Here is a 14451-nt window from a genome sequence, read left to right as displayed (position 1 = left end):
ATTTTTAGAATGCTGCTGTAATTTTGAATGGTTGCTGAACAAATGGGGAAATAAATCAAGGACTATCTATATATGATTTAGAAATTTTTGGAACCAGATGTAAAGTTTCCCTTTCGTAAATAGTTATGATATTCTAATGCCATTCTATTTTCTTGGGGATATAAAAGTATTTCAATAGTGGAATGACTAAGCTAAAGAAAGAATAATTTTAAATTAATGCATATAGTGGACAATAAGATATTCCCAAATTGACATCAACCAAGAAGACATTTGGAGAATGAAGTATTTAAATAAAATATATTAGAAGTGCTTTCCTGCTATGATGTCCCTTTTCAATACCTAGAAATATGTATATGCTTCCTGTTTCCTTTCTTATTGTCTCTTGTTTAGCTTTTTTATATGTGTGGATTTAAACATGGTCCATAATATTTGTTTTTTAAAATATTTATATGTTGATGGTTTTAGGTGATTGTATTATGGGCCATGAATATTCCATAATTTTTTTCTGTGCAACCTTTTCAGTGTTAGTAAATAATTCAGATATTTGATTTGATTTTATTGTCTAAGATTAATTTTATATGATTATTTTGGATATTTATTTTAATTCAATAGGTAGAGCCTTATGATGTCAATCTTACTTCTAATTTGGAAAACCAGTTGAAGAGAATTGTAGATGATATGTGTCTTGAAGTCATTTCGCCAGTGAGTATGTGCTCAAAAAAGCATTGTGTTTCCTTTCCTAGAATTTTGTTAGAGTTTTCACAACCATTGTTTTTTTTTTTTTTTTTTTTTTTTTTTTACTTGGCAGCCTGAAGATCCCAGTTCACCTGTTCTGCTCAGCATTGGAAAGTTAGCTCATTTTGAACCATCGCAGAAGCAGAATCAAACGGGAGTTGTGCCATGGTCCCCACCTCAGTCAAACTGGAATCCATGGACTAGCTGCAATATTGATGAGGGTCCTCTGTCATATGTAAGTCTACAATTCACAACTTCTCATAAATCTGTTGTTTATCATCATCTATTTTTCCTGTTTGTTTATATTTATATAGAAATCTCATACTGCAGATACATCATTCTGAAGCATAAATAAAGCATCTTTAGAAATAGATGATCTGTACATTTAATTGTCTTCTGTTTCCAGGCTACACCAGAACAGATAAGCATTGACATAAAGAGCAACCTCTTGTATCAGCTGGAAAATGACCAGGAACTACAGAAAGTAAGTGTGCCGATACTTGAATTTGTAGATTCCTTAAGGGTATGCTATACCTTAAAATAGAGAGACAAACTTAAAATACATATTTATATATCTTTATCCAGTCTTCGGCATTTCTAAAAAGAAGAAGAGTATATATTTCTGTCTATATGTTTCCAAAACTCTTGTTGTCATAACCTTTAATTGGATGAAACAGTGCATCATAGGCCAACAGTTTTGAACCAAGGTACCTCAGGTGGGCTATTTTACAGAATGTGTTCAAAATCTGGGACCTATGAACTCCCAAGAGAATTTGGGAAAGTTGTGGTTGCTTCAGTACTACTGGCTGCTATTGGGATGCTGTCTTTGCTCCCTCCCTCCATCAGCAGCACTCACTTACCTGCTGCTGGAAACAGAAGGAAGGAAGATTTCTTATGCCCCCTGCCAGATTTACACAAAGAAACCCAACTGAGAAGCTGGCAGGAAGTCGAGTCTCTCCTTCCATCTCCCCCCCTCTCCCCCATTATTTTGTTTCTCTGCTTAGGTAAGGAAATATCTCTGAAATGATAATACAAATGGGCACTAGTGTTGTCTAGTGTTTCATCCGGTTTTCCTAACAATATGTTTATGTTTTACATCAATAAACTGAAGAGCCTATTTAAAGCTCCTTTTAAAATCTCAACCACAGTACTTGAAGGATAGTGATTTGCTAAACAAATATACTCAGAAAAGAATTTACAAATGAATAATTACTTAATGGATCAGAGCTGAAGAAGCTTCTTGGATGAGAAGCGAAACGTCTTCAAAGAAAAACCAGAAAGTCCAGTTTCCTTGTTCTGTCCCCACTACACATTAATCTATGTGCAACTGGCATGCAGCTAAACCCATCTATCCTCCAATAAAACAGACTGCGTGCATAGATCTGAATGCTTTATTGAAAGAATAAAGGATTATTTATTTATTTATTTAATTAATTTATATTGCCGCCTATTCGCCCATGGTGACTCAAGGCGGCTTACAGAATATAAAACCACATTTAAAACAATAAAAACTAACAAAAAGAATCAAATAAATTAATATACTACAATAAAACAAAATCACCTCCCACCCCCCGCCCCAGTTTCATATGGTGAAACTGGGGAAAATAGGGATACATACAATGAAAACCAAATACAAGGTAGATAGTATAAAGTTACTGCTGAATGTAGCAATTAATAAATACAAGCAATTTAAATCTCACCAGCGATGCTTTGTGTGCGATGTGGATTTGTCCCTGGATGTCCATGTGCTTCTGCCTTCTCCAAATGCTAAAGGAAATGGAGTCTGGCTTTCCAGCGTGTAGTTGGGTTGAGAGTGCTAGCTGATGGGTAAAATGGGGTGGGTCAGCTTCAAACGGGGCTCCCCTTGCGGAGCACCCGGAGGCTCCAACTGGCGCAGAGTGCGGCCATGTGGGTGGTTATGGGAGCAACATGGCGCTCCCGTGTGACACCTCTCCTGCGCGAGCTGTACTGGCTCCCGGTGGTCTTCTGGGTGCGCTTCAAGGTTTTGGTCACTACCTTTAGAGCGCTCCATGGCTTAGGACCTGGTTATTTACGGGACCGCCTACTACCACAAACAGCCTCCCACCGGCCGGTATGCTCTCATAGAGAGGGGCTCCTCCAGGTGCCGTCAGCCAAACAATGTTGACTGGCGGCCCCCAGGGGGAGGGCCTTCTCTGTGGGAGCACCCACTATCTGGAACGAGCTCCCCCCAGAGATACGGAGGATCCCGGATCTGCGCACTTTCCGCCGTGCTCTTAAGACCTTCCTATTCCAGCAAGCCGGCCTGGCCTAATTTTCTCCCCTGTTTTAAAATTCTTTTAAATCGAAATTTTAATCTGTTTTAAATTATTGGGATTTTTAATTGTCTCGGGCTAAATTATTTAATCTGGTTTTAATTATGTTTCTAACTTTTGTATCTATGTATTTTATTTTGTGCCTGTTCATCGCCCTGAGTCCTTCAGGAGTAGGGCGGTATATAAATTTAATTAAAAAAAACCAAAAACCACAATATACTTGGTATTTGTCTTTCCGGCCACTAGATGAGGCTAGAGAGCAACAACAGTATAAAAGTTATATGTTGGGGCATGACATGCCTCTTGAGAAAGCACCTTTGGAACATTAATGGATCATAATTGCATAGTATTAACAGTGAACTTTTTCCTGTCTCAGATTCTTCGAGAGAGGGAAACACTGCCTGTGAAGAACTTTGAGGGGAGAATCCTAGAAGCCATAAATCGAAGCTCTGTTGTGATCATCCGTGGGGCTACAGGTTGTGGCAAAACCACACAGGTTCCACAGTACATCTTGGATGAATGTATCCACAGTGGAAGAGCTGCAGAATGTAATATTGTTGTCACTCAGGTGAAAAACCTATTCAAACCAATATTTCCAATCAGCCTACTATTTTACATTAATGGCATTGGAATTACTTTTTGATAGGGGCTTTTTAGATCCAAAGCTGAAAAGGTGCTTTGTAGCAGACATGAGTATGTACATCATGCATAGTGACCCCTCGTTATAGATGCTGCATTTTTTCTTGAATTCAAACAGTCTGAAATACCATGTTTCTCCAAAAAGATGACCCACCTTGAAAAGAAGCCCTATCATGTTTTTGAACGCATGCAATCAAATTAAACCCCACCCACAAAGTTAGCCCTAATTAAGACTCCACCCGCCACGGGGTGCAGGGGGTGGGGCGAGGCACACAGGTAAACAAGGGTGGTGATGGGGTAGAGCTCCCTACTTACCAGGTTTTGCACACCCAACACCTGCCTCGCCTTCTGTGGCCGCTTGCCGCCACTCGTACACATTGCCCTGGCCTCCGTTTTGCCTTCAGATGCCTATCGGAAGGCATCTGCAGCCGATAACAGACCTCCGGATTGATCCAGAGATCTGTTATCGGCTGCAGATGTCTTCCAGCAGGCATCTGAAAGTGAAACACAGGCTGGGGCGATTCATGCGAAAGGTGGCAAGCGGCTGCAGAAGAAGTAGGCCAGCAGCGGGCTCCTGCTGGGCGGGGCTGTCGGTGCCATCGCCATGAGGTGAGTCAATAATTAGAACCCTCCAAAAAGAAGGCCTAGCCATTTTTGGGGGGGGGGCAAAAGAAAATAAGACCTGGCCTCCTTTTTGGAGAAACCTGGTACTACTTTCTTTTATTTAAAGTGCTTCATATCCATAGTTCTTTTTTATACCTAATAGTTTTTAAACTATAAAGGCAATACCTGAAGCAGTATTTCATATTGTGTATTACCAGTAGGAATGTTTAAGCACCTTAATATATAACCAGCAGGTAAAATTTTAATTTCAAATTCTCAGGACATCTATAAAAATCTTGCATATTTTGTGTAACATCGTTCAGTTCTGTTATTTTTCTTGATGGACTTGTTCCTTTTGATGAGGTGATTTGGGATTCTTACTCAACCTGTGATACCTTTTCTACACAGCCTAGGAGGATTAGTGCTGTCTCTGTAGCAGAAAGAGTTGCTTATGAAAGAGGCGAAGAACCTGGAAATAGTTGTGGCTACAGTGTTCGCTTTGAATCAATGCTTCCCCGGCCACATGCCAGTGTGATGTTCTGCACTGTAGGTGGGTGTTGCTTGTTAAAATGTATAGGCTATGATAGTGTGTTTAATAGAATTTGACAAAAATAGAAAATTTCTTCTCATACCTCTATTGGACAATATGAAATGGCTGATGCTAGAAACATTTGTTACATGCACTTCCTATTGTCCATTCAGAGGTGGTTGAAAACAAACTTTTTTTGTGTGTATTGGGCTGGGCTTGTCTGAGTAGTAAATAACTGCCAAACAGATAGTAGCAATTGTAATTTGTGGGATGTTTTGTTTCTACCATTTCTTATTACTATACATAATGAATTGAAATCAATTATTTAGTTCTTGGGTTGTAAATTGTTTTTATCTTATAAGTTTTCCACAATTCAAGGTAAGAACTGCTAAAAGGAAAGAAGAAAAATAAATGAGGAATTGGCAGACCTCAGCATGATTACTTTGCTTGCTTATATGACTGGTATTTGACTAGTTTAACAAACCATGATTAAAATGGATTTCCATGACATGTTCTCAATCAGTAACGATGTGTTGCATTACAGTGTCTTCCCTAACCTGTTCTGTAAAGGAATCATTTGTCCTAATTAATCCATCCTCATTGATAAAGACCTGTTTTTAAGGTGTCCTCCTGAGAAAGCTGGAAGCTGGCATTCGTGGAATCAGTCATGTCATAGTGGATGAAATTCATGAGAGGGACATTAATGTGAGTAAGCTTTTAATTTATCCAAGCAGAGCTTATTTGCTATACATTATGTAAGTGTTCCTGCTTTTGTGCCATATGAAAGCGAACACACTTTCTGTCATCATGTAATTGCATTCTACCCAAGTACTGCACACATATATTTACATTAAAAGTAGGCATTTTTTAAATAGTTGCTTTGCTCACATATAGCTTCTTAGAGTTATCTATAATAAAAGTTACTCCCTTCTGGGGGGAAAATAGAAGTAAAATAACCTTATATATCTAGCCAGTTTAACCCCAGTATAAGAGCTAAAGTGCTGGCTTTGAAACCAGGACACTATGAGCTCTAGCCCTGCCTTAAGCATGAAAGCTCTCTGGGTGACTGTGAGTCATTCACTCTCTTTCAGCCCAACCCACCTTACAGAATTGTTGCTGGGAAATAAGAGGCAGGAGTATTATGTTCGCTACCTGGAGTTATATATTAAAAAGTCAGGATAAAAATCTAATAATCTTGAACAAATCTGAAAAATGCCATCTATTGCATCCAGTATCAGTAATTATTAGAAAAGTACAGATTCAAAGGGGAAAAGATGACTCAGACATATGGATTTACTCAAGTTATACAAACTGACTTAAATTGACCACACCTTCTCCTGGAACCATAATCAGGAGCTGTACAAACTCCTTTTCTAAAAGAGCTGCCACCAGGTATGACTTAAGTGTCCCTGTGTCCTTCAAAACACCTCTTTTTCTTTTGAAACAGGATCATTGCACAGTTCTAATATTTATCATACAATAATAATTAGAAGTAGCAACATAATCTTGGAAGTTTGGATTGCACTGCACTCATAAGATGGATAAAAAATAACCCTTATAGGTTATATCTACAAAGCATCATTACTTATCCTATGTTATAGGAAAAATATTGTGGCATATGAGTTTGTGATCTGGCATGGCTGCTGACTGCTGGTGTGATTTAGCCATTGTAGTAAGTAAAAGGGAATGCTGATCTTAAAATGTAGCTGTACTGTCACTAGGGTTGATTAACTGACCTGGCTGCTAGCCATGGTTGGTGTAGGGAGATTTTGAGACGGGTCTAGTCTGGCATATAAGTGTTGGATACTAGAGCTCTGTGAGGGACACCAATCTCCTCAGTTGCTGGGAGACCCCGCTGCTGATATGATCTAACATTGGAGTAAGAGATAGAAGGAGAGGAGATAAAATGTATGTTTATGGAGTGACTGGCATGAGAAGTTTAAATGTGTAGAAATTTTTTTGGTTCAAGATCAGAAAGGGAGACGAAAGGTCCAGAACCCAAGACCTCAGAGTGGAAGGAGGAGACTGGCTGTCAGTAGAGCAGCCCTGGTCTCTGAGGAAGGACTGGACAGAAAACCCTGAAAGTGGTTCTTCCTCCAATGTAGTAGTAGTAGGTGTTTGGCTGAGCAGTTCCATGCTGAGCACATGAGAGTACATTCCAGTCATTCTTTTCATTCTCTTTCTTGTGAAGCTCAAAAACAGAAAGAAATGGAGAGAATGGGAGAGGAAGCAGAAGAGAAAGAGTGGGATAGTCTCTAAAAGGGAGGCTCAGGAAGAAACTGAACACTGTTTGAACACTGGAAACAGTATTGTAAATTCTTGCTGCAAATAGTGTCACAGTGTTTAGTTTAAAAAAGCTTCCACTTTCTTGGGGGGTTTTTTTGTGCCACCCTTACAAAACAATACAGCTCTAGTTCAAAAGAGTCTCATTACAGTGTGACAAATAATTGAGATTGCCAGGAAATTGTACAAAATGCTTTGAATTATTTGTGTATATATGCAGAACTGTACTATGCTATGAAAATAGTTCAGATAGTTGGAAAATACTTCAGTTAGTTATATATCACTGAATGGTGGTATATAAAGTGAGATGAAGTTGATAACCTTGAATATGATAATTACCTCCATTTTTTAAAAACCTATTAAAGGACAGCCCTTTTTCTTTTCTTTTACAGACTGATTTTCTTTTGGTAGTTCTGCGGGATGTTGTTCAAGCCTATCCTGAAATCCGGGTTATTCTCATGTCTGCTACTATTGATACCAGCATGTTCTGTGAATATTTTTTTAATTGCCCTATTATTGAAGTCTTTGGTAGAACCTATCCAGTTCAAGGTAAACACCTGTCTAGTGGAACATTCAAAAAAGTTTTCTGTTTCTTTTTTGGGGAGGGTAATGGAGAAGCTTTAGCTATTTGTGTGATTTTGAGCCTTTTGTGTGATTATGTTAATAGAGAGCTGAGACGGTTATATTTTGAATGTCAAAAAGCATGGAAGAATGAAAAGAATGATTTAATACTGTATATAGAAAAAAAAGGTTTTTTTTTCATTGATGAAGGAAAAAATAAGCTTCGAAAATATTATTTTTATCCTTTGTTATGCCTGTGAATATGTTGTTATGAGTCTTTAACTTGAGGATTTTGAAGGTTATTTATAGACAACTTTGTTGCTGAGGGGAAAAAAGTTGATGGAGTACGAAGAAATGCTCCAGGAAGAAATGCAAAATATAAATCTGGCAAATAAATATGGTTTTTTTGTTGTTGTTTTTTTGGAAATCACAACAGAAACTGGCATTTAGCTGATCAGATGATTTCTACAGTAATTTTACTCTTTTGGTTGTAGAATATTTTCTGGAAGACTGTATTCAAATGACTAAATTTATTCCTCCACCGAAGGATAAGAAAAAGAAAGATAAGGACGAAGAAGGTACTGAAGATGATGATGTAAGTATGTTGTTAAGGATTTTTAATTGAAATAAAATTACAATATTGCTTATAAAAACTAGAATTATAATGACAAAGCATGCGTGGTGATACATCCTTTATAACGGCATATGTCTTTGTATAGTACTTTGAGCTTTATTATGTCTTGTTATGGTAAGCAACATAAAATATATACTGTTTCTATTTGAAAAGAGGACACTTTATATTGAACTAATATGGAATTTAGGATGATTGTTTTGAGTCAATCATTGCAGTCATTTTGATATGGAGTGTTCATGGATCTTTCTGCTTTTTCAATCCCAGCAGTGATCTGCATAATAGTACTGCTATTAGTGAGAAGTCTGCCATATGCTTATATATACAATTTTCTAATAGAAGAGTTATGTGTGACTTAGTTGAATGGTGGAATCATTTGCACACTCTGAACTTGATTATTTTCATTGACATTTCATCCATCATTTCAATTTTCTTCTAGGCAAACTGCAACCTTATCTGTAGTGATGAATATGGCCTAGAAACAAAAAACCGCATGGCCCAGATGAATGAGAAGGAAACTCCTTTTGAACTCATTGAGGCTTTGTTGAAATATATTGAGACCTTAAATGTTGTAGGAGCAGTCCTTGTCTTCTTGCCTGGCTGGAATCTGATATACACTATGCAGAAATACCTGGAAATGAATCCACACTTTGGTACGAGCAATTTTCAGCTGTATTTTTTTTACTCCCCCCCCCCCCCCGAGGTCATCATAAAATTGAAAGAGCTTGTGTATGTATGGAGGAGTTAATTTTATTTATTAAATTTAGATGCCACCCATCTCACTGTCTAGCTATTCTGGGTGGCTAGTTGAGAAAAGAATTGTAATTTTAAAATAGGATATATACAAATGAAATAAGCTTGCTTAAAGTGATTTCCTCCCTCTACTCTTACTGTAGGAAGCCAGAGATACCGAGTTCTTCCTCTGCATTCCCAGATACCCCGAGAAGAGCAGCGCAAAGTATTTGATCCAGTGGCCCCTGGAATAACCAAGGTGAACCTCTTGGAATAGGTGTAGCTCAACCATTTCCAGCTGTTTTATAATTGCTATTCCTGGAATTTATATACAGGAAGTCCTTTACTTACGACCACAACTGAGTCCAAAATTTGTATTGTTAAGTGAAACCTTTGTTAAGTGAGTTTTGCCTCATTTTACAATCTTTCTTGTAGCAGTTGTTAAGTGAATCACTGCGGTTGACAAGTTAGTAACACAGTTGTTAAGTGAATCTGGCTTCTCTATTGAGTTTGCTTGTGAGAAGGGCATAAAAGATGATCACATGACCTTGGGACACAGCAGCGGTTATAAATATGAACCAGTTGCCAAGCACCTGAATTTTGATCACACGATGGGAATGCTGCAAAGGTCGTAACTGAAAAATGGTCATAAGTCACATTTTTCAGTGCTGTTGTAACTTTGAATGGTCACTAAACGAACTGTTGTAACACAAGGACTACCTGTACAGCATGGTATTGGGAAGGTGTAGTCCCAGCACATTTAGAGAGTTCGGATGTGAGAGTGCATTTGTGAATACAGCCTTGTATTCAAGCATACAATATTGTTTGTCTCTCTAGGTGATCTTATCAACCAACATTGCAGAGACCAGCATAACCATCAATGATGTGGTCTACGTTATTGATTCTTGCAAGTGAGTTGTTCTGAAGCTGATTCCTATGCTTGTGTTTGCTATTTTCTTTGCATTTAATTGTAGTCCTCTTTTTTTCTTTTTTTTCTGTGCTGAGTGATTTTTGCCACTGGATTTGCATCTCATCAGTGTTCTCAGACATTCTTGTGTCCATATGCTGTGGTATCATCAACACTGTGCAGATAATTTATGTGTTTTTTCTTCCAGTTTTAAACTCAATGCTTGTCTTCTTTCAGTCCAGCTTTGAGTCATTGGGAATCTGGTAGCATATAGATTTGATGATGATGATGATAGTTGAATAAGTTGTAAGACAGTTTGCAGCCTTATCTGATTCCTTTGCCAATTTGGAACCAATCTGTTTCACCATATTCTCTCCTAGTTGTGGCTTTGTTCCTTGTTTTTAGATTTATCGTTAGAATAATGAGATGTTGTGGTACCCCCATTTTCCTAATGACATTCCACACGTTGTTGAGGTCAAGATTGTCAAATGCTCTTCTATAAGTCAATGAATGGCATGTTGACAACCTTTTGATATTCTTTGAGTTTCTGAACTATTAAGCATGCTGTTGATCCTTAACCTTTTCTGGAACACACTGGAGAAGTAAGTATTTCTGTTTCCATTTAGGGCTTTAATCTGTGTTGAATGATTTTGAGATTATCTTGCTAGCATGTGAAATTGCAATAGTTTTCACAGTCTATTAAGGTTCTTTTTTTGGTATTAATATGTAGACTTCTAATTCTTTACCGCTGTGTTGTTTTTCACATTTGTCAGTGTAATGTAGTTAGAGTTTTAAGTGAGTCTTTTCTGCGCTGTATTTTTGTGAACAATGTATTGCTTCCTGTAGCCTTCCCACTTAGTAATAAGGAGATGCTGATCTGACTTCATATTCCAATAGTATACTTACCTGTAGGCAACAGTATTCAAAAGTATCTTGGAAGTCGGCATTTCTACTGTACGGATTTTCATTATTATACTTCTGTCGCTGAATTTTTCTCCACTAACATCTGTTTATTGGCATCATTTAATAAACTAGTTCTGATTGGAATGTTCTTCTGAATTCAGAGATGCGAGAAAACTTTCCTGGTTTTTCCATGTCTGTTTCCATCTTCAGTCTCTTTATAGGTGTGATTATAATAAGGCCCATTATCTCCTGGAAGTTTTCTAAAATGTCTTAGTAAGCTCTTTCATGAGATCCTTAACCTTATGGAGTTGGGGTTCTTCCTTATTCTTAACAATTTCCATCATCGAGATTAACATATTTTTTAATTTCTTGTAATTCTTAGTTTTTTGGCAGCCTCTTTTCACTTGTGTCCTTAACTTTTTTAAAAAATTTGAGTCCATAGTTCCTCATCAGTGAAGTTTAGGACTTCAGAGTTGTTCTTGACACCCTCCTTAAAAGTGATGGATATGCTTTGAAGATCATCTTTTAGAAGTTGGACAGATTTCTTCTTTTATTTTAGCTTGATTTTGAACCTGCACTTGAGCATTGGTACTGTGTTAATTTTCTTACAAGAAAACATTATATAGTAATTTTTTTTTTTTTACTTAAGTTTAGGCTATGCTAAGTTTCAGACCCACATTTTTCATATCAACTTGGTTCCCCTCCTTCTTGTTCAGACTTCTCATTGTATCATTGAACTCCTGTTTCCTTCCCACAAGCAAATAAAAGAATCCACTGAAAATGGAGCAGAAGATCTTTAGAGAAGTAGCAAATGGAGAAGATAGAAGAGTTGGGATTTGGAGGAAATTGTAGCTCGTAGAGCTGTATTACCTTTAGATGAAGATCAAGTAGACTAATTTTAATTTCAGTTTGAAAAGTTCATCTTCCTCAAGTTAAGTTCAACTTCGGATGCCTCTGTAAATAGGTCCATGTCCTTAGCTGCAGTACAGACATGAGTTGCCATTGCCAACTTCTGGGAAAGAAATGGATGAATGAATAAGGAAGGGCTTCCTAGTATAGCCTTAAATTCTCTGACTCATCCACATACTAACCGATTTCATCCTCACTTAGTTTTTTTCCAACATCTACCATGGTCACCTAGGTGCTGTCACCTGTTAAGGCTAGTAGGGTTCACAAAATTGTATCTAACATTGATCTTGCCATGCATTGCAGAATATTATCCTGTGCTTTTTTTTCTTTTTTTTCCCCTTTTTTTATAAATTTGAATGCTGCCTTTTGTTTGTGAAAGTGATCTACTTTCTTTTTCATCCCAGTGTTAAGGAGTTAATTTAGTATTTTTTTCCAACCCCACAGACAGAAAGTTAAACTATTCACTGCTCATAACAACATGACCAATTATGCCACTGTGTGGGCCTCAAAAACAAATCTGGAGCAACGGAAAGGACGGGCTGGTCGTGTCCGTCCTGGATTCTGCTTTCATCTTTGCAGCAGAGCACGTTTTGATAGGTAGGCTCATATTCTGCACTTCTAGATATTCTGGGGTCTGTTAAGTAATTGATGTGGAAAAACAAATTGAAACCCAGATTAGAGAATAGAAATTAAGTGTATGGGATGGGTGTTATTTTGTGTGTGTATGCATTCATGGGTACTGTGTGAGCCAACAGCAGATTTCTTACAGCATTAATAACTAATAACTATTAGGCAGTAATAGTTAGGCAGGTTTATGTATTTGTTGTATAATACAGATATATAGTTTTTATGAAGAGTTGTGGAATGATGAGGTAAATATAAAAAACAACTTGGATATCATTATTAGCAAGAGATTGCAGCATGAGCTGTAGAGATGAATATATCCAAAATGTCCCCTCTCTTCCAGACTTGAAACTCATATGACCCCCGAAATGTTTCGAACACCACTGCATGAAATTGCTTTGAGCATCAAGCTGCTAAGATTAGGCGGGATTGGACAATTTCTGGCCAAAGCTATAGAACCGCCCCCTTTGGATGCTGTGATTGAAGCAGAGCATACACTCCGAGGTATCTGTTGGATTGTCTTGTCAATGAAAGTACGGTGTATATTTTCATAACTCCCGTTCATTGGTGAAATGAAATCCAGTTTATTTATTTATCCAATTTATATTGCTAACCATCTAGGCAAGAACCTGGGCAGCCAAGAAGAGAAGAAGTATGGGACTATTAAACCAAGAAACTAAATAAAGCTAAATTGAGGCTTAGTAAAATGAATCACATACTAATATTTGTATGTATATGTATGTATATGTACTATATGTATATCACAATCATACACTAGAGCCCCCATATTAACATCCCAACATCAATAACTGGAGCAAGAGTCAGGCTTTCTTGGACTTGCAAAAGGTCAGTAGAGTAGAGGTATCTGTATTTCAGGGGAGAGGCTGTTCCATAGGGCAGGATTAATGCTATATAAGGTAGTGAATATGTGCTAGTGTTGTGGTCATGACATTTAGAAGGGCACTTAATGTTTACCTGGGCATAAAACTATTAGTTCATATAGTAACTAGGAATAGCTTAATGTAGGTAGTTGTTAGGCTTAGCATCTGTTTCTGATGTCTAAATGAGTTCCCCGTAGCAGTTCTATTGCTTTCCATCAAATTGGTGGAGGCTGTTAACTATCTTTGCAAAATCCCAGAACCGATTTAATTCTTTTGTTCCTAAAATTTTGTTGCCTTTTGCATTCCCGGGTCCTGTAATTTCTAGGTCCCTTTCTGAAGTGCCATTCACACAGATCTCTTTCGAAAAACCTTTTGAGTTGTACTTTTCATGTTGTACTATGGCTTTGCTGATCAGTTGCTATGATCAGTTCACAACAAAATTCCCACAATAGGATGGTTTTCTTCGTCCTAACTAATCCTTTCTTAGGGGTTTGATCAGCTGTGGACCTTTTAATTACCAAAATTGTTATCCAACAACACAAATTGCATTTTTCTTTATCGCTTGACTCTGCTTATACTGGTCTGTTTTGTATTGGTCTACACAATAAACTGAATTGAAAACAGAAGAGGAGTTGAATCACTTGAAGTATAGATTTGAAAACCACTCATTCGTGCTGTTTTATGTCCATTTCAGAATAGCAAAACTAAATGTCTAATCTACTAAGTTACATTATAACTTCAGTCAGAGATCAATGCCTGAACAAAGATAATATGCAAAAAAGAGTGTTTTCACAACTCTGTAAGAATGGTCATTGCAAGGACCAGATAACAGTGTCTAGAATTGACCTTTATATTTTCAACAGTAATCAGCCCTCCTTCCCTTTTAGAAAATTAATGAGCAGGGCAGCAGCAAATGTATCAGTTCTTCATTTCAAATCCATCTTCATAATTTAAATATTTCACCAATTGCAATAACTGATGAAAAAAAATCAGTTGAAAACTATATTAGACTTTACTTTTATTTTTATTTCAGAGCTTGATGCCCTGGATTCCAATGATGAACTGACTCCCCTTGGGAGAATTTTAGCAAGGCTCCCCATTGAACCTCGACTTGGCAAAATGATGATTATGGGGTGCATATTTTAGTAAGTGATAATAACTTCAAAAGTAACTGGAGGGAAAAGGAGGGGGACTCAGGATGAAGAGAATTATTATTATTT

General features: G+C 37.4%; 1 protein-coding gene across 3 annotated transcripts in view; it reads left to right on the top strand.

Moving 5' to 3' along the window:
* Positions 1-14451, top strand: part of DHX9 (DExH-box helicase 9) — a 34075-nt gene that overhangs the window by 13575 nt on the left and 6049 nt on the right. For all 3 annotated transcript variants that reach the window (XM_034409647.3, XM_034409648.3, XM_034409649.3), the window contains 14 exons: positions 613-702; positions 809-970; positions 1142-1219; positions 3406-3597; positions 4680-4821; positions 5423-5505; positions 7476-7632; positions 8139-8239; positions 8715-8928; positions 9172-9266; positions 9845-9918; positions 12171-12323; positions 12694-12854; positions 14265-14376. In XM_034409647.3, the coding sequence (XP_034265538.2) occupies positions 613-702; positions 809-970; positions 1142-1219; positions 3406-3597; positions 4680-4821; positions 5423-5505; positions 7476-7632; positions 8139-8239; positions 8715-8928; positions 9172-9266; positions 9845-9918; positions 12171-12323; positions 12694-12854; positions 14265-14376 (1814 nt within the window). The remainder of the gene's footprint in view (positions 1-612; positions 703-808; positions 971-1141; positions 1220-3405; positions 3598-4679; positions 4822-5422; positions 5506-7475; positions 7633-8138; positions 8240-8714; positions 8929-9171; positions 9267-9844; positions 9919-12170; positions 12324-12693; positions 12855-14264; positions 14377-14451) is intronic.

The sequence above is a fragment of the Pantherophis guttatus genome, chromosome 3, assembly GCF_059756535.1.
Source record: "Pantherophis guttatus breed Tessera chromosome 3, ASM5975653v1, whole genome shotgun sequence".
NCBI lineage: Eukaryota > Metazoa > Chordata > Lepidosauria > Squamata > Colubridae > Pantherophis > Pantherophis guttatus.
Note: the sequence above shows the minus strand (reverse complement) of the source record. Positions and strands in the feature narration are given on the sequence as shown.